Below are 21,122 nucleotides of genomic sequence, written 5' to 3'. Positions count from 1 at the left end.
TCCACCAGAAGGTAAGACTATAGCCTTATGTATTTTAGTGATTTTTGTGAAAAATGTAAAAACTATTTTAAGGTCCTAATTGAATAAAACTACACAGAACACACCATGCCCAAGCTATTCCCAACTCATTTGAGTTATAATTTCATGAAAACTGAGAATTTGAAGAACGGTCCAAAATCACACCAAAAGGTAAGACTATAGCCTTATGTCATTTGTCAGTTTCAGTGAAAAATAAAAAAATGTTTTTAATGGCCTATTTAAATAAAACTACACAACACCACTTGCCTTGTCAATTCTTTAAGTTATTCGAGTTATTATTTGGAGCCTTACATAACTTGCCGATTTTGGTGTAAAAACCAAAAAGTTTTTTAATGTCCTATTTGAATAAAACTATACGCACCACACCATGCCTAAGCAATTTTTGACTCATTTGAGTTATAATTTTCATGAAAAGTAAGAATTTGAAGAACGGTCCAAAATCACGCCAAAAGGTAAGACTATATTTAATTTGCCGATTTTTGTGAAAAAAAATAATAATAATAAAAATAAAAAATGTATATATATATATATATATATATTGAATGAATCAAATTTGAGTTAGAATTTTATGGAACATGGGCTTTTGTAGAACGGTCCAAATTTGCAGATTTTGGTGAAAAAAATATACCGGTATATGTTTTTTAAATTGCCATAATTAAATAAAACGACAATTTCTTGTTAATTACCAGCTCATTTGAGTTATAATATCATAAGAATTTAGAACTTAAAGAATGGTCTACAATCACACCAAAAGGTAAGACTATAGCCTTACATAAATTTGGAGATTTTTGGTGAAAAATAAAAAAAGTGTTTAGTGTCCTGTTTACATAAAACTACACACAACACAACCATGCCAACGCAATTTTTAACTCGTGTGAGTTGTAATTTTATAAAAAAGTTTAAAGAACGGTTCGAAAAGGTAAGACTATAGCTAAAAATCATTTTTAATACATCTCGCCCAGTCAATTCCCAACTCATTTGTGTTGTAATTTTACGGAAACAAAGAATTTGAAGAATGTTCCAAAATCACATCAAAATTAAATTAAAATTAAAATTATTTAAAAAACATTAATTTATTAAAATAGGCCATTAAAATCAGACACAATACATCATGCCCAAGTATTTTCTGACTCTATGTTTAGTTATAATTTTATGGAAACGAGGAGTTTGTAGAACGGTCCAAAATCACAGCAAAAGGTAAGACTAATGCCTTACATGATTTTTAAAAAATAAAAATGTTTGTAATTGCCTATTTGAATAAAACTACACACAACACACCATGCCCAACCAATTTTTGACTCATTTGATGTGTAATTTTATGAAAAATGGGAGTTTGAAAAAGGGCCCAAAAATTCCACCGAAGGTAAGACTATATATAGCCTTAGGTAATTTGGACATTTTGGTGGTAAAAAATGAAAAAATGGCTTATTTGAATAAAGCTACACACAACACACCATGCACAGTTCATTTTTAACTCATTTGAGCTGTATTTTCCTGGAAATCTAGCAATTTCAGTAAAAAAAAAAAAAAAATTAAAACGTTTTTAATGGCCGATTTCAATAAAACTAAACAGACACCATGACTAAGCAATTTTTGACTTATTTGAGTTGGAATTTTAAGGAAACCAAAAATATGAAGAACAGTCCAAAATCTCACCAAAATTTTAAAAATCTTTTTAATGACCAAATTTGAAGGAAAAAAAACTACCTACACACATCAAACCATGCACAATCATTTTCTGACTTCTTTGAGTTATTATTTCAAAAGTAGGAGTCTGAAGAACGATCCAAAAGGTAAGACTATAGCCTTGAATAATTTGCCGATTTTGGTGAAAAATTCAAAATGTTTTATTGGCCTATTTGAATAAAACTACACATAACACACCATGCACAGTTAATTTTTGACTCATTTGAGTTATAATTTTATGGAAAAAGGGAGTTTGAAGAACAATCCAAAATCACACCAAAAGGTAAGACTATACATAGCCTTACATAAATTTGGACATTTTTGGTGAATATAAATAAAACTACACACAACACACCATGCCCATGCAAATTTTGACTTATTTGAAGTTGTAATTTTATGAAAAATGGGAGTTTAAAAAAGGGTCCAAAAGTTCCACCAGAAGGTAAGACTATAGCCTTACATAATTTGGTAATTTTTGGTAAAAAAAAAAAAAAAAAATACTTTTTAAATGTCCTATTTGAATAAAACTACACACAACATACTAACACATCAAAGGTCAACAATTCCACCAAAAGGTAAGACTATATAGCCTTACATATTTAGTGATTTTTGCAAAAAAAAAAAAAAAAAAGTGAATAAACTGAATATAATGGCACACAACACACTATGCCCAAGCAATTTTTGACTAATTTGAGTTATAATTTTATGGAAACTGAGAATCTGAAGAAGGATCCAAAAATCCACCAGAAGGTAAGACTATAGCCTTACGTACTTTGCGGATTTTTGGTGAAATAACAAAAAATAATAGCTTATTTAAATAATATAACACACAACAAACCATGCAAAGTTTTTTTTTTTTTTTACCCATTTGAGTTATAATTTTATGAAAACTAAGCATTTTAAGGACGGTCCAAAATCACACCAAAAGGTATAGCCTTATGTAATTTGGTGATTTCGGTGAAAATAAAAAAAAAAGGTTTTAATGGCCTATTTAAGAAAAAAAACTACACACAACACACCATGCCCTGTCAATTCCCAACTCATTAGAGCTAGAATTTTATGGAACATAGGGATTTGACGAAGGGTCCAAAATCCCAACAAAAGGTAAGACTATAGCCTTACGATATTTGGTCATTCTGTTTAAAACAAACAAACAAAAAAAAACGTTTTTAAGGGCTTATTTAAATAAAACTACACACAACACAACACACTATGCCCAAACAATTTCTGACTCACTTGAGTTGTAATTCTATGGAAACTACGACTTTGTAGAAATTTCCAAATCTACGGCAAAAGGTAAGACTATATAGCCTTATGTAATTTGCCATTTTTTTGGTGAAAAATTAAAAATGTTTTTAATGGCCTATTTGAATAAAACTACAAACAAACCATGCCAAAGTAATTTCTAACTCATTTGAGTTGTAATTTTAAGGAATTTAAAGAATGGTCCAAAATCACACCAAAAGGTAAGACTATAGCCTCACTATATTTGGAACTTTTTTAATCGACTATTTGAGTAAAACTACACGCAACACACCATGTGTAGTCAATTTCTGACTCATCTGAGTTGTAACTTCATGGAAAATTGAAGTTTGAAAAACGGTTCTAAATCACACCAAAAGGCAAAACTATAGCCAATTGTCATTTGGTGATTTTGATTCTACACACAACACACCATGCCCTGTCTATTCCCAGTATATTTGAGTTTTAATTACTTTAATTATTTTAAACTACACAATTCACCATGCGCAGTCAATTGCCAACTCATTTGAAAACTAAACTACAAATCTGAAGAACGGTCCAAAATCATACCAAAAGGTAAGACTATATAGCCTTACGTAATTTGCCAATTCTTGGTTAAAAAAAATAAAAAGATTTTTAGATAAAAAAAAATATACATATAAAAAAATATATAAAAATTTAATGTTAAATGGCCTATTCGATTAAAACTGCACATAACACACCCTGCCCAAGCAATTTCCAATATAAAAAGTCTGTAATAAGAACAACAGGACTCTTATCAGACACTATATAAACCAAATGAAGATCCAACAAATACTGATTTTACATTCAATACAGAGCACTGACACTTCATCATTATTACTATTATTATTATTATTATTATTATTATTATTATCATTATTATTATTATTATTATTATTATTATTATTATTATTATTATTATTATTATTATTATTATTATCATCATCTTTGTCCATGGTATATTTATTTGTGTTTTAAGATCAAATTAAGATGTTTGTTGTAATTAATGATTATTTGTCTAAATGATAATCAGAGTGTGTGGCTGTAGGGAATTAAACTGGGCACTAGATGGCAGCATGGAGACAGATATCAAAATCTTTACACTGAATTAACCATTTTCTGATACAACTGATTCAGGTGAGTTAACCCTTTCAGACTCTGTGGTCAATATAAAATAATATATTTAACACTAATATATGAGTGGGACAGGAGGGATTATTAATATTATAGGGGATAAATTAAACGATGTGACGGGGTTGAAATAAAACGTAAGGACGTGTGTTAAAATTGCACACAATTACATATTTCATATAAGATTCTTTACTATTGGGTAAAAAAGTGGAATGGGGATGAGTGGGATGGGGGGCTGAGGTCACAAAAAACGTTTACATTTTTTACATGTAGGGGATATATAGGGAATATATAAATAGGTGTGAAGGGTTTGAAATGAATCTGGATAAAATGTAATATCAAATTCATTCATTTAAGTAAAAATACTTAGTTAAAATAGACAAACTCAGCAAAAATCAGGAGCAAAAACGTGGAATTAACTGCAAGTTCTCTGATTATTAAGCAGATTTAGGTGCTGGAAAAAGCAGGGGGGGAAATGAGTTGAAATTGCAATTTTATATAACATAATTTTATCTTTTTAGAAAAAAAATCTAGCTAAAATAAGCAAACACATGGTTACATTAGCAGCAAAATTGTGTTATAAATTGAGTTTATAAGTTTGTTTTTCTGATTAATTTGTGAGTTGATGGACAGTGCTCTCTACTACTAGACACACATTTTATGTTATTGTATTTAATTTTTTAACATTTTGTTTTAGCACAACTGGCTGAATGTTATAGTTGCAAAAACCTTCAGTTCTATTAAACATGGTTTGGGTTAGGAAACTTCAGAGAATCGCCAAAAAGCCATTTTTCTAACCTAAACAAGAACCTAGAAAAACTAAATACAGCTCTGGAATAAATGAAGAGATCACTTCTTCAGTTTCTGAATCAGTTTCTCTGATTTTGCTATTTATAGATTTATGTTTGAGTAAAATGAACATTGTTGTTTTATTCTATAAACTACAGACAACATTTCTCCCAAATTCCTAATAAAAATATTCTCATTTAGAGCATTTATTTACAGAAAATGAGAAATGTCTGAAATAACAAAAAAGATGCAGAGTGAAATAACCCTGGTTTTTAATCACAGTTTTTTTTATGCATCTCTGCATCATGTTCTCCTCCTCCACCAGTCTTACACACTGCTTTTGGATAACTTTATGCTGCTTTACTCCTGGTGTAAAAATTCAAGCAGTTCAGTTTGGTGGTTTGATGGTTTGTGATCATCCATCTTCCTCTTGATTATATTCCAGAGGTTTTCAATTTGGTAAAATCAAAGAAACTCATCATTTTTAAGTGTCTCTTATTTTTTTTAGAGCTGTATATATTCGGTAAAATTTGCAAAGTGTTTTAAAGCAACTTATACAAAGATACAAGATACAATCCAATTTTAAAAACACCAAGACTAAACAAACAGCACAATAATGAAAACTGACGAACACTAATCTTAATATTAATCTTAATCTTAATCTCTACACCTGAAATCAAAGAAACAAAAACACACAGAAACTCATATCTCCCTGCGACAAAACAGGAGAAAAAGGTAGACAAAATAAAGTGGTACTCACCCCCCAGACCTGCTCATCCCTAAAGATCAAAGACAAACTGTAACAAAACTAACAAAACAAACAAACAGAGAACAGACAGTGTGGAGTGGAGCTGCAGGTGAGTTTGAGCGGGTCGCACTTCCAGGTAATCAAAAGGGGAGGAGCTCTAAACCTCTCTCTCTCCAGGTGAGTCTTGGGTCTTCTACAGAGCTCCCCTGGTGGCCAATTGTGGTACTGCGGCAGACACTATATTATTATATTTATTTGTTTATTCATGTATTTATTTAATTAATTGACCCAAACCGTCGTTTGAAAGACAAATATATAGCAAAATATAAACCAAAAAAAACTCCACACTATCAACCCCACCACCCATCCCCAATACCCAACTTAAGTTGCTTTATGATAAAAAAAAAAACGAATGTACAGATTCGGTTAATTCTGCTCACTAAGATGTTCAATGAAAATAATGTTAAAATTTCACTATAGTCTAAGTCTAAGTGATGTTTTGTACATTTTCACTCACTTCGAATCACATTAATGTGATTTTATTGTGAACAGTTTTTATTCATGTTTTTACAGGTTAAGGTAAGGTTTATGAAATAAAAAGGTCAATATGAAATATAAGAACATTACACACAGGCTTCCAATGCATTGGAAATAAAAAAAGCTATTAAATATTTGTTAATTGGATTAATTTGCTATATATATTTTATAGTAGAATATAAGAGTATCCTTTTCTGTGCATTACACACAGAAAACTTTTTTTCAAAATGTTGTAAAAGTTATTAGTTGATCTTCTAAGTGAATGCTTAATTTTTTCTAATTTTAAAAAGAAAAAAGAAAAAATTGGGTAGGCCAAAATAGATGTTTTCAAAATGGGTTTCACATCAACGTCAAGTGTTTCTGAAAAAAAATAGCTGTCGAGAATTTTAACCCTTTTAGACCCTGAATCCTTTACAATGGACGACACCATGTATTTTATTATATATTTTTTTATGTTTTCCTGCACATAACACAGAATAGACCATGAACCAGCCAATAAACAAGTTCATAAATCAACAAAACTGAAGCTTGACTCCGCCCAATGCAAAAACACTGGAAAAACAGTAGTATAAGAGCCATGGAGGTAAAGTATAGGATCATTTTTACTAATTTAATGTGATTTCTAACAATTTTTTATTCATATTTTTGTTTTACTGTTTAGGGCTGGTTTATGAAATAAAAAGGTTAATATGAAACATTAAATATTAAATAAAATATTAAATAAAAAACTAAAAAACAATAATCATTTAAATATTTTAGTTAGGGATATATTTTGTATTAATCTAATCTGTGTATCATTTTTTCTTTTGACATCAGAAAATGGAAAAATAATTAAATACATTTTTCTTTTTGTTGTTTGAATGTAACACCAAAAAAACAGTATTTGTGCTTTTGATTTCATACTTACCTTTGCAGCAGCTCCAGATACAGCTCTCTATAAACTTTATTATATGAAGTTTTCTTGGAACAATGAACTCTATGTAGCATACATTTCAAAATGTCTCTTGGGATTTGAACCCTAACCCTCCGATCATACTTATGTGGTTTAAACCAAACAGCCAAAGCATCTAGTCTGGCTCTTTTTTGGTCTTGTTGGTTTGTGTTTACTCATATTTGGAACCATTTTAATTCATTGGCCCTCCTGGTGGAAATCCTGATTGGCACTTAAACCAATGACCTCAAGACATAGTGACTATCAGTGATCCACAAGATCCCACAGTTTCTTTATATGTTTTTTTCTGAACATTTGTGTCTCAGATTTTAAACTTTATAATATATACATGCCAAAATGTCTCTTGGGACTTGAACCCTAACCCTCCTGATCACAGACATATGGTTTAAACCAACCAGCCATAGCATCTTAAAAGTACAAGTATTGCGGCTCGTTTTTTGTATGTGTTGGTTTGGTTTTCCTTACATTTGGAATAATTTTAATTAATTGGTCCTACATGCTGTAGAGATCCTGATTGGTACTTGAACCAATAAGCTCAAGGCGTAGTGTGTACCAGTGGGCTACAAGATTCCACTGTTGCTTCATATGTTTTCTGAACATTAATATCTCAGATTTCAAGCTTTATTTGTCTTGGGATTAGAACCCTAACCGTCCTGATCACAGACATGTGGTTTAAACAACCGAGCCATAGCATCTCACAAGTACAAGTATTGTGGCTCGTTTTTGGTCTTGTTGGTTTGGTTTTACTGATATTTGAAACTAGTTAAATTCATTGGTCCTACATGCTGTACATATTCTGATTGTGACTTGAACCAGTAATCTCAAGGCGTAGTGTATACCAGTGAGCCACAGGATCCCATGGTTGTTTATATGTTTTTTTATATGTTTTTTTCTGAACATTTGTGTTTCAGATTTTAAATTTACAATGCAAACATGCCAACATTTCTCTTGGGACTTAAACCCTAACCCTCCTGATCATAGGCATGTGGTTTAAACCACCGAGCAATAGCATCTCCCAAGTACAAGTATTGCAGCTTGTTTTTGGTCTTGTTGGTTTGGTTTTACTCATATTTGGAACAATTTTAATTTATTAGTCCTACATGCTGTAGAGATCCTGATTTGTACTTGAACCAATAACCTCAAGGCGTAGCATCTACCAATGACCCACAGGATCCCACAGATTCTTTAAATGTTTTTTTCTAAACATTTGTGTCTCATATTTTAAACTTTACAGTGCATCCATGCCAAAATTTCTCTTGGGACTTGAACCCCAACCCTCCCGATCACAGACACATGGTTTAAATCGATCAACCAAAGCATCGCAAAGATAGCATAAATCTTTTTTGACATTTTTGGTTTGACTTTACGCATATTTGGAACAATTTTCATTTATTGGTCTTACATGCTGTATAGGTCCTGATTGGTATTTGAACCAATAAACTAAAGCATAGTGTCTACCACTGAGCCACAGGATCCCATAGTTTCTTTATGTGTTTTCTAAACATCTGGGTTTTAGATTTTAAACTTTACAACGCATACTTGCCGAAATGTCTCTTGGGACTTGAACCTAACCCTCTCAATCATAATCACATACTTTAAACTGATCAGTCAAGCATCTCACAAATAGTGTGGCTCTTTTTTAACTTGTTGGTTTGGTTTTACTTATATTTGGAACCATTTTAATTAATTGGCTCTACATGCTGTAGAGATCCTGATTGGTACTTGAACCAATACCCTCAAGGCATAGTGTCTATCAGTGAATCACTGGATCCCACTGTTGCTTTATGTGTTTTCTTAACATTAATAGCTCAGATTTTAAGCTTTATTTGTTATAATCCTGACCGTCCTGATCACAGACAGAGGGTTTAAAACACCAAGCCATAGCATCTTAAAAGTAGGAGTAATGCGGCTCCTTTTTGGTTTTGTTGGTTTGGCTTTACTTATATTTGGAACCATTTTAATTTATTGATCTTACATGTTGTAGAGAACCTGATTGTAACTTGAACCAACAACCTTAAGGCATAGTGTCTACCAGTGGGCCACAAGATCCCACTGTTGCTTTATGTGTTTTCTAAACATTAATATACCATTAATATTATACATTAGTATTTGGAACCATTTTAATTTATTGGTCCTACATGCTATAGAGATCCTGATTCGTACTTGAACCAATAACCTAAAGGCGTAGAGTCTACCACAGACTGAGCCATAGCATCTCATAAGTACAAGTACTGTGCCTTGTTTTGAGCTTGTTGGTTTGGTTTTACTCATATCTAAAACCATAAAAAATTTTTGGTCCTACATGCTGTAGAGATCTTGATTGGAACTTGAACCAATAAACTCAAGGCGTAGCGTCTACCACCGACTGAGCCATAGCATCTCACAAGTACAAGTTTTGCACCTTGTTTTGGGCTTGTTGGGTTGTTTTTACTTCTTCCACAAAAAGGGCAGCCTAAAGGGCACTCGGTTTATTTTGTGCCACTCTACAGGACACTTCAATTAACTACACTAATTAACAAATCAATTAGTAAAACCTTCATTAATAAAAAGGGAAGAACTCACACAGACACCGCCACTGTGTTTATATGGTATATTTGGATGTTCTGAAGCAAAGGAATGTGGACAGCTTTTTTTACGATCGCAAATTTCCTCAAATTTAGACCAACAAACCTAAGTATACTGTATTTCTAATAATGCTATCCATGCAAATCAAACTCCATATAAAAAATAATTCCATTCCGCCGTCAGCTGTGACTTCATGACCAATTAATATGGATTCTACCATTCTCATATTCATAGTTATAATAATCAAGCAATATAGAAATTCATACCAAAGCAACTCCTCTGTAAATCAAGATAAAAAACCCTCGCTTTGAGACGCAAGATAAGCATAACAAAAATTTCTCTCTTATCCCAGGAAAAAGATAGAAAAATAACTTTATACAAAAACAGAAAAGTAGTATTCTTAACGCTTCCAAAAAAAGAACTGAAGCATCAGTTCAACTTATTCGCATCAGATCAAATCAGATTAAAATATTAACACAAGATGTCACTAAAATCAAAAATCTTAAGTGTTAAATGGACTTTTGTTGTAGTAAAACATGATAAAAAGTTCTTATCTTTGATGAATAGCACACCTCCATTCTCCCACAGAGTTCAGAGATCCAGAAATTTTAACAGTATATCCAACAAACACCCTTCAGACTGGGTGATACGGGACATAATTTACCCTGATAAATCACTTTTTACACCGTTATCCAGCTCAAAGTAGCTCCACACCTCCTTACTAGAATCCAAGAGGAGACCCTGACATTTAAAACCAGGCATTAATAACTTAAAAAGTGCTTAAAAAGAAGCTTATTAAAAAACACTGTTTACATCCTAGAACACTACTAGCTTCAGCTCCAAGCGCCGCCATCACTGTACTGATAATGATATAGACATATATATATATATATATATACATAGACTCCACATAGTCTGCCTCTTGCTGCCGGCTGCTACACTATGCGGAGTCTATGTATATTCATATATCTATGTTATCTATGTTATCAGTACAGTGATGGCGGCGCTCAGAGCTGAAGCTATAGGAGTTATAGGATGTAAACAGTGTTTTTAATAAGCTTCTTTTTAAGCACTTTTTAAGTTATTAATGCCTGGTTTTAAATGTCAGGGTCTCCTCTTGGATTCTAGTAAGGAGGTGTGGAGCTACTTTGAGCTGGATAACGGTGTAAAAAGTGATTTATCAGGGTAAATTATGCCCCGTATCTCCCAGTCTGAAGGGTGTTTGTTGGATAAACTGTTAAAATTTCTGGATCTCTGAACGCTGTGGGAGAACGGAGGTGTGCTATTCATCAAAGATAAGAACTTTTTATCATGTTTTACTACAATAAAAGTCCATTTTATACCAGAGTTCTCCTTTAAAGCAACATCGAAACAAAGTGAGGGATGATGGAGGATCATGAGTGATATATTCGGTTAAAACGCTTTACAGTCCAAGTTATTGAACACAAATGAAGTCTGGAACTAAGCAGGGTTTGAGTTTTGCGTTTTGAGTTTCTTAATCTGGATCTACTAAACCAGTTTGAGTTTAAAAACATGACGAACACTATAAGAGTCATTCACTAGAGACGAACTATCCCTCAGCCGACACATCCTTAAACTAATACCTCGCTAAACACCTTCGATGACATCATGACGTGCATGCACATGGGATTATTCTTCAAATGCATATTTCGTATAATGTGGCACTTTGCACCAAGTTTCAGTGCAGTTACTTTTATCATTCTGGTTTTTCTTCTTCTAATCCAGCATCCTGTAACGATCCTGTGATGCTCGATAAACATCGGATCAACGTTTTTCACCGTATAAACAGCCGACAGCGAACCATAAACTCTTATTAAACGATAGCGAATATAAAGATTGTGTTACAGCTGTGAAGAATCAAAGGGTTAATAATCTGCATAGAGAACACTTTGGCACCTTTAGCCAGTAAGTAGCAGGATCTGTAAACCACGCCCACCCAGCTAACAACTTTTGGTTAGTAGAACGTTTCCTCAATGTTCCAGTTAAAGTTCTTAGAAAGCCAAATGTTACGTGTCAAGATTCCTGGATGTTTAAAAAAAATTTTTTTTTAACGTTTTTAAATATTCTCAAAACATTGCAGCAATGTTACTTTGTTTTGGGAATGATACTTTTCTAACTAACGTTTCTCTAATGTTTGTTTTCATCTAGTTAGAAAAGTTATGTGAGAAATGTTTTAACAACATTTTGATGCAAACCATTATTATGTTTCCTCAACGTTTCAGTTAAGGTTCGAGTGTCGAGTTTTCTGGAAGTTTTCAGAATGCCTTTATTAAACGTTTTTAGGCATTCTGCCAACATTGCAGCAATGTTACTTTATTTAGGGAATTAAATTTTTCTAACTAACGTTTCCTCAATGTTTCAGTTAACATTCTTTGAAAGTCCAATGTCAAGTGTCAAGTTTCCTGGATGTTCTTAGAGTGCTTTTATTTAACGTTTTTAAACATTCTGCTAACATTGCAGCAATGTCACTTCATTTTGAAAATGATACTTTTCTAACTAATGTTTCCCTAATGTTTGTTTTCATCTAGTTAGAAACCTTATGGGAGAAATGTTCTAGTAACCTTGTGATGCAAACCATTATTATGTTTCCTCAATGTTCCAGTTAACGTTCTTAGAAAGTACAATTTTAAGTGTTGACTTTCCTGGAAGTTTTTAGAATTTAAACATTCTCAAAACATTGCTGCAATATTACATTGTTTTGGGAATGATACTTTTCTAACTAACGTTTCCCTAATGTTTGTATTCATCTAGTTAGGAACCTTATTTGAAAAATGTTTCAATAACGCTTTGACGCAAACTATTATTATGTTTCCTCAACGTTCCATTTAACGTTCTCAGAAAGTCAAATGTCAAGTTTCAAATTTCCTGGATGTTCTTAGAATGTTATTATTTAATACTTTTAAAAGTTTCTTGAAACATTGCTGCGATGTTACTTTGTTTTGGGAATGATAATTTTCGAACTAACATTTCCCTAATGTTTATATTCGTCCAGTCAGGAACGTTATGTGTAAAATGTTCTAATAAAGTTGTGAAGCACACCATTATTATGTTTACTCAATGTTCCAGTTAACGTTCTTAGAAAGTCAAATGTCAAATGTCAAGTTTCCTGGATGTTCTTAGAATGTTTTTTTTTACGCTTTTAAAAGTTCTGCTAACATTGCAGCAATGTCACTTTGTTTAGGGAATTATATTTTTCTAACTAACATTTCCTCAACGTTCCAGTTAACATTCTTAGAAAGTCAAATGTTAAGTGTCAAGTTTCCTGGATGTTTTTAGAATGTTTTTATTTGATGTTTTTAAACATTCTCAAAACATTGCTGCAATATTAATTTGTTTTAGGATGATACTTTTCTAACTAACATTTCCCTAATGTTTGTATTCATCTAGTTAGGAACCTTATGTGAATTTGTTTTTAACACACTTTGACGCAAACTATTATTATGTTTCCTCAACGTTTCAGTTAATGTTCTTCGAAAGTCAAATGTCAACTGCAAACGTTGCTGCAATGTTACTTTGTTTTAGCAAATGATACTTTTCTAACTAACGTTTCCTTAATGTTTGAATTCATCTAGATAGGAAGCTTATGTGAAATGTCAAATTTCCTGGATGTTCTTAGATTTTTTTTATTTAACGTTTTTAAACATTCTCAAAACATTGCAGCAATGTTACTTGGTTTTGGGAATGATACTTTTCTAACTAACATTTCTCTAATGTTTGCATTCATCTAGTTAGAAAAGTAATGTGAGAAATGTTTTAACAACATTTTGATGCAAACCATTATTATGTTTCCTCAATGTTCCAGTTAACGTTCTTAGAAAGTCAAATGTCAACTGCAAACGTTGCTGCAATGTTACTTTGTTTTAGGAAAATTATACCTTTCTAACTAACATTCCCCTAATGTTTGTAATCATCTAGTTAGGAACCTTATGTGAAAAAAGTTTTAACAACGCTTTGACGCAAACTATTATTATGTTTCCTCAACGTTCCAGTTAACGTTCTTAGAAAGTCCAATGTTAAGTTTCCTGAAAGTTCTTAGAATGTTTTTATTTAATGCTTTTAAACATTCTGCCAACATTGGAGCAATGTCACTTCATTTTAGTGATTATAGAATTATTAGGATTATATATTTTTAACTAACGTTTCCCTAATGTTTGTATTCGTCTAGTTAGGAACCTTATGTGAGAAATGTTCTAATAACATTGGGATGCAAACCATTATTACGTTTCCTCAACGTTCTAGTTAACGTTCTTAGAAAGTCAAACGTCAAGTTTCGAGTTTCCAGGATGTTCTTAGAATGTTTTTATTTAATGCTATTAAAAGTTATCAAAATGTTGCTGCGATGTTACTTTGTTTTAGGAATGATACTTTTCTAACTAACATTTTCCTGATGTTTGTATTCATCTAGTTAGGAAAGTTATGTGAGAAAAGTAACTTCTAATGTGATGCAAGAAAACTGTTATTATGTTTCCTCAACGTTCCAGTTAAGTGTCAGGTTTCCTGGATGTTTTAAGAAAGTTTCTATTTAACGCTTTTAAACATTTTGCCAACATTGCAGCAATGTCACTTCATTTAGAGAGTTATAACGTTTCCTCAATGTTCCAGTTAACTTTCTTAGAAAGTCAAATGTTAAGTGTCAAATTTCCGGAATGTTCTTAGAATGTTTTTATTTAATGCTTTTAAAAATTCTCTTAATGTTGCTGCAATATTACTTTGTTTTGGGAATTATATTTTTCTAACTAATGTTTCTCTAATGTTTGTATTCGTCTAGCTCGGAGAGTTTTTAAACATTCTGTGAGAAATGTTTTAACAACGTTTTGATGCAAACCATTATTATGTTTCTTCAACATTCCAGGTAACGTTCTTTCCTGGATGTTCTTAGAATGTTTTTATGTAATGCTTTTAAAAGTTCTCAAAACATTGCAGCAATGTCACTTTATTTAGGGAATTATATTTTTCTAACTAACGTTTCCTCATTGTTCCAGGTAACGTTCTTAGAAAGTCAAATCTCAAGTGTCAAGTTTCCTGGATGTTCTTAGAATGTTTTTATTTACCGCTTTTAAAAGTTCTCGAAATGTTGCTACAACGATACTTTGTTTTGGGAATGATACTTTTCTAACTAACGTTTTTCTAATGTTTGTATTCATCTAGCTGGGAACATTTTTAAACATTCTGTGAGAAATGTTTTAACAACGTTTTGACGCAAACCATTAATATGTTTCTTCAACATTCCAAATAATGTTCTTAGAAAATCAAATGTCAAGTGTCAAGTTTCCTAGATGTTCTTAGAAGGTTTTTATTTAACGTTTTTAAACATTCTCACAACTTTTCTGCAATATTACTTTATTTTGAGAATTATACTTTTCCCTAAAATTTCCCTAATGTTTGTATTCATCTAGTTAGAAACGTTATGTGAGAAAAGTTCTAAAAACTTTTTGATGCAAACCATTATAACCATTATCGCACTTTTCAAAATGTTCCTGGAACATTATTCTGTAACGTTGCTGAACGTTCTTATAACGTTCTCTGTTATCTGGGCAGAAGGTTCTGCGTAAGCTTTGGGTTTGGGTCTCGTCCTCAACTCCTGTATTCTGTACTTTCTAGAACGGAACCCTTTATCAAGACAAATCAGTAAAGCATTATAAAATCAATACTTATTAATGTGTGATGAGTTATATATGAGTTAAGCTGTAGCCATTATCTATAACTCTATACTGCAAATAAAATACAAAATTACCCAGCAAACATGACCAAGTGGGGCTTATCTGAGGATTTGAGTGGGTTTATACAACTCAAAATTATCCGTTTTTCTCATCTTCCAGCATGAAAATGCATGTATTTTTTAACCATGTGTTTAAAAAAGCATTTTATATAGGTTTAAACGATGTTTACATCACGCCTTATTCTGTTTATGACTCATGTTAACTAATGAGTCAAATATCCTTATTATCTGATTACCGTATTTTACGATCTATAATGAGCGCCAGATTATTAGGTGCATTATGCAACACTAGTAAGGAACAGGGGTGATGCCATGTTTTCCTTTTAATTCAGTTTTTGTAAAGCTAAGCTAAGCAAAACTGTAATTCTTAAAAAAATATTTTCTTTTAAAGTAAAACGAGTTTGGATGTTAATCTACACAGATTTCTCTTTAAAAAAAATTGTTTATTTGGGTGAGTAAAGCACTTCTGTTTATTTACAGTAAGCTTAGATTTCCAGATTTCCACTAAAGCTAGAGCATCAGCATTAACGGCTAACAGCTAGTGGCGATTAGCACTAGTAAACGCATCCTGACAGAGCAGGTACACTGAGGAACCCTGAGTTTTTCGTCAAGCTAGGGCGATATTAGCTAGCGGTTCGTCCCACGGAGATTATTTTAACACTGTAAACATGCAGACTACAGCTGTGAAAGAGTTAGCGCTTAGCATGGTTAGCAGTTAATGCTAATGCTAATGCTTGTACTCCAGCAGTGCTAGCCAGGGTTAGCAGCAGGCTAGAGGCCAATTATACCCACTTCTAATCAGTAAATGAGCTAGCGCTTAGCACAGTTAGCGGCTAATGCTAATATTTCTCCAGTCTGGGTGCTGGAAAACTAAACTGAAACTACTGTATAACTCTGTACTTCAGTGGAGTGTCTTTACTGCATAAAGAGCACCGGATTATAAGGAGCTCTTTATTATTAAAGGAAATAATAATAAAAAATAATTAAAGGATTTTAAGTGCATTTTATAGTATGAAAAATATGGTACTCAAAACTTATTTAAATCAGATCAGATTAGTGATCTGACAAACTCAAACATTCTGCAATAATCAGATTATGAAGTGGAGCGTATGTACATTTCTGCAAATAATGTATTATATATTTTAATAAAACAACCCTATAGAAATACAGTTTAAGTACAGATTATATATCAGTATATATTTATTAGACATTTATTATATATTTATTTAGACATTAATTAGTCTAAATATCTGCGACAAAATGTCTAAATGTGACTCGTTAGATGTTAGGTGCGATTGAATGGGGAGCAGGGCTGTTAAATTTGGTGACATATTGGCCAATGGATATACAGCATGCCACCTCATGACAAAGAACTCTCTGAAGATGTTAGAAACAGAATTGATGCTCTTTATAAAAATATCACTTGTGTTGCAGCTGCTTAAACATTAATGTCTGTGAGTTGCATTATTTTCAGAGGGCAGTAATATACAGTGAGTCCAAGAAGTATTTGATCCCTTGCTGATTTTCTTCGTTGGCCCACTAATAAAGACATGATCATTCTATACTTTTAATGGTAGATGTATTCTTACATGGAGAGACAGAATATTAAAAAGAAAATCCAGAAAATACATCTAAGGAATATATATTAATTTATTTGTATTTCATGGAGTGAAATAAGTATTTGATCCCTTAGTATTCATTAGCAGTTCTGGCTTTTACAGACCAGTTAGACACTCCCAATCAACTTGTTACCTGACCTGAAGCCACCTGTTCTCACTAATCACTTGTGTGAAAAACACCTGTCCACAGAATCAGACAGATCACACAGATTTCAAGTCTCCAACATGGGTAAAACCAAAGAGCTGTCACAGGACCTCAGAGTCAGAATTGTTGACCTTCACAAAGCTGGAATGGGCTACAAAAAGATTAGTAAGGTGTTGGATGTGAAAGTAACAACTATTGGTGCAATTATCAGAAAGTTTAAAGAGTATAACATGACAATCAACAGACCTCGGCCCGGTGCTCCAAAAAAGATTTCGCCTCGTGGGGTGGCAATGATGCTGAGAACGGTCAGAAATCGTCCTGCAACCACTCGGCAGGAGTTAGCAAATGACCTGAAGGCAGCTGGGACCACAGTTTGCAAGGAAACAATTGGCAACACTTTGCGCAACAATGGATTCACATCCTGCAGTGCCCGAAAGGTACCCCTGCTGAAGAGAGCACATGTGGAGGCGCGCCTCAAGTATGCCAATGATCATTTGAAAGATGAACCAAGTTATTGGGAGAAGGTTTTGTGGTCAGACGAGACCAAAATTGAACTTTTTGGCCTCAACTCCACCCGCCATGTGTGGAGGAAGAAAAATGCTGCCTATGACCCCAAGAACACTGTGCCCACCTCAAGCATGGAGGTGGAAGCATAATGTTTTGGGGGTGTTTCTCTGCCAAGGGTACAGGGCTACTTCACCGCATCACTGGGAAGATGGATGGAGCCATGTACTGCACAATCCTGAGGGACAACCTCCTCCCCTCTGCCAGGGATCTGAAAATGGGCCGTGGTTGGGTCTTCCAACATGATAACGACCCTAAACATACAGCAAAGGCAACAAAGGATTGGCTCAAGAAAAATCACATTAAGGTCATGGAGTGGCCCAGCCAGTCGCCAGACCTCAATCCGATCGAAAATCTATGGAGGGAGCTGAAGGTCAGAGTTGCCAAGCGACAGCCCACCAACCTTCATGATTTAGAGAGGATCTGCAAAGAAGAGTGGGCCAAAATTCCCCCTGGTGTGTGTGCTAAACTTGTGGTTAACTACAACAAACGTCTCACCGCTGTGATGGCAAACAAAGGCTTTGCCACTAAGTATTGAGTGTGTTTGGCAAGAGGGATCAAATACTTATTTTCCTCATTGAAATACAAATTAATTAAAATATATTCTTTAAAATTATATTCTGGATTTTTGTCTTGATATTCTGTCTCTCCATGTTAGAATATATCTACCATTAAAAGTGCAGAAGGATAGTGTCTTTATTAGTGGGCAAACAAAGAAAATCAGCAAGGGATCAAATACTTCTTGGACTCACTGTATATATATATATAGGATAAGCTGTACACTGACTGCTCTAAATTATAACCACGTTTCCACATTTTCTACAGATACAGTATAACAAAGTACAGTACTGTGCAAAAGTTTTAGGCACCAAAGCAAATGACACTAATCCATTTATCTCAGCAATATGAGTGTTTCTACCTGAAAAAAGCACCACATATGATTTAAACAGATGCAAGTAAACATACATAAATACAGTAAAACTTAAAATAAAATTTCTCATTTTTAACTGTAAATATATCATGTTTATATGTCCTGTATTTCCAGGATTTCTCCTGGATGCTCCTCAGTCAGCATGTGTATATTATTATGTTCAGTTCCGTCAGCAGCTTACCTGATTTACCACATTTACCACTAATTTACCACCAAACCAGGTGTTGATTAATATGATGAGAACTAGAAATAAATAACTCTATTAAACTCAGATTAGAAGGAGGAGAGATTAGATGTTGTTGTTTTAAGGAAAACTTTTTGTTTTGCTTTTTGTAAAATTGCTGTTTTTTGTATTTATTGTAATGCTAAGCTAATTTCTAATAAGCTTTTTCTTTATTAAAAATTCACACAGGTGCCTAAAACGTTTGCACAGTTGTGTATATTTGCAGAAATGTAAGTGGTGACCTCAGTTGTACCTCATGGACAAAATCTATAGACCCCACATGGACATGTTGACTGGGTGCCTTAATATTTGGTGGTGTGTGTAATGTGTGTGTGTGTGTGTGTGTGTGTATAGAACAAAAAAAAAACAGCATCGCATATCGCATATCAGAGGTGTGTCATCATCGATGGAAAAATGCGCTCTCGTACTGCGGAAAACGTAAAAGCTAACATTTCCAATATTGTATATGGTGTTTAAAGACTACTTATTTGCTAATAATAAGAATAATAAGAAGAATAATCATAGTTTTGCAGTAATAAAAGCATTTTCATTACACTGTACTCGTATGTACTTGTACGTACTTTTATGTACTTGTACGTACTGTATGATTTATGGTCCATTGCCATTGTTATTATTATTATTATTAATGTTGATGCACAGTCAAATATTGGGCGCCAGGTCCGACTCATGGAAAGCCAAAAGTCTTCAGCCACTTAAATCCGCCTAAAAGCAGCCTAAAGGAGCCTAAAAGCCGCCTAAAAGCAGCCTTAAAGCAGTCTAAAGGCGCCTAAAAGCTGCCTAAAAGCAGCCTAAAGGTGCCTAAAAGCAGCCTAAAGGCGCCTAAAAGTGCCTAAAAGCAGTCTAAAGGCACCTAAAAGCTGCCTAAAAGCAGCCTAAAGGCGCCTAAAAGCAGCCTAAAAGCAGCCTTAAGGCGCCTAAAGCTGCGTCGTGACCGACTCCTCCTGTTCCCAGTAGGAGGAACCCAGGCTCTCGCAGGGTCCGACCCAGCCCTGACAGAGGTCCTCGCTGGAGCAGAGCAGGCGGGAGCTGGAGGCGGTCAGGCTGGAAGCACAGTGCAGGGGAGGCAGCGGGGAGTTGCCCGGGGGTCTTAGGATGAGGCTGTCCCTGCCGTTTGCCTGCTGAGACCCGGACTGTGTCGGGTTCAGATCCCTTTCGCTGGGTCTCACTCCTAGAGTATGCAGATGCAGCTCGCTGCTCGTCACCCGCTCCTCCGGTAGAGTCCGCTGTAAAACCCTGTCCGAGATGCTGAAGGCCGACTGATGCTCCTCTTCTTGATGATGCTGATGGTCCTGATGCTGCTGCTGATGCTGAGGAGGAAGACGAGGCTGCGTTGGAGCCTCCGGCACATGTCCGTTCATGCGATGGAACAGCATGCCCAAGCGTCGCAGCGAGTCCTTCTTGGAGCGCGAGAATCGCTGCAGGCGGCTGCTCGTCCTCACGAACGACGAGGGCGACCACTTGCTCCTCCTCAGGCCATTGCTCTTTGGTCTGTCGTTGGGCGACTCCTCCACTCCGGCCATGGAGCAGAACAGGGCGGAGACGCCGTACTGTCCCTCGCGGTTCCTCCTGTCCGCCTGGCTGAAGGAGACAGAGCTCCCGACCCTGGACGTCTCCGCCTCCTCGTCGCAGCTGGTCTCGTCCCCGTCTCGCCGCCGCTCCTCCCCGTGCTCCTCGTGCTCGGCGTCGGCCGGGTCGTCCTGCTGCGTGGCCTCGCTGCTGGAGGAGTAGGTGCGACGTGGAGGTTTGCGGTTGCCCAGCAGGTCCAGAACCTCGTAGCGGAAACTGGAGATGTCCTGCTTCAGCTCCTTAATGGACCACAAGGAGACGAGGAGACATTTAATTACAGCAGAAGCACACACAATCCCACAATCACCCAATCCCACAATCCCACAGCACTCCATTAAAGCAAATGGCAAACGGTTGCTACTGGAATCTAATTGAATAAAAGAATAATAATGATGTTTAAGGGCCAAGAGGAGCGCACAAAACGATCAATATCATTGATGGTCTCTTTTGCCAAATTGAAAACCTCAGGAGTATAATCAAGAGGAAGATGGATGATCACAAACCATCAAACTGCTTGAATTTTTGCACCAGGAGTAAAGCAGCATAAAGTTATCTAAAAGCAGTGTGTAAGACTGGTGGAGGAGGAGAACATGATGCCAAGAC

At 34.6% G+C, this 21,122-nt stretch overlaps 2 protein-coding genes and 1 long non-coding RNA gene across 3 annotated transcripts in view; 1 reads left to right on the top strand and 2 right to left on the bottom strand.

Annotated features, from left to right (window-relative positions):
• chm (CHM Rab escort protein) overlaps nucleotides 1–21,122 on the top strand; it is a 135,344-nt gene that overhangs the window by 89,197 nt on the left and 25,025 nt on the right. The window lies entirely within an intron of this gene.
• On the bottom strand, nucleotides 11,476–16,967 carry LOC125782507 (uncharacterized). Its single transcript, XR_007425215.1, has 2 exons — nucleotides 13,655–16,967; nucleotides 11,476–12,490 (listed from the first exon to the last, which is right to left on the bottom strand). It is a non-coding gene; the product is annotated as an uncharacterized LOC125782507 (long non-coding RNA).
• The window catches only part of LOC111191472 (short transient receptor potential channel 5-like), a 68,576-nt gene continuing 65,989 nt past the window's right edge, over nucleotides 18,536–21,122 (bottom strand). Inside the window, exon 11 of the mRNA XM_049466762.1 lies at nucleotides 18,536–20,758. Within this exon, the coding sequence (XP_049322719.1) occupies nucleotides 19,868–20,758 (891 nt within the window). The 3' untranslated portion in view covers nucleotides 18,536–19,867. The remainder of the gene's footprint in view (nucleotides 20,759–21,122) is intronic.

This window comes from Astyanax mexicanus, chromosome 17 (assembly GCF_023375975.1).
Source record: "Astyanax mexicanus isolate ESR-SI-001 chromosome 17, AstMex3_surface, whole genome shotgun sequence".
In the NCBI taxonomy this organism is placed as follows: Eukaryota; Metazoa; Chordata; class Actinopteri; order Characiformes; family Acestrorhamphidae; genus Astyanax; species Astyanax mexicanus.
This window is presented reverse-complemented; position numbering and strand designations above follow the sequence as displayed.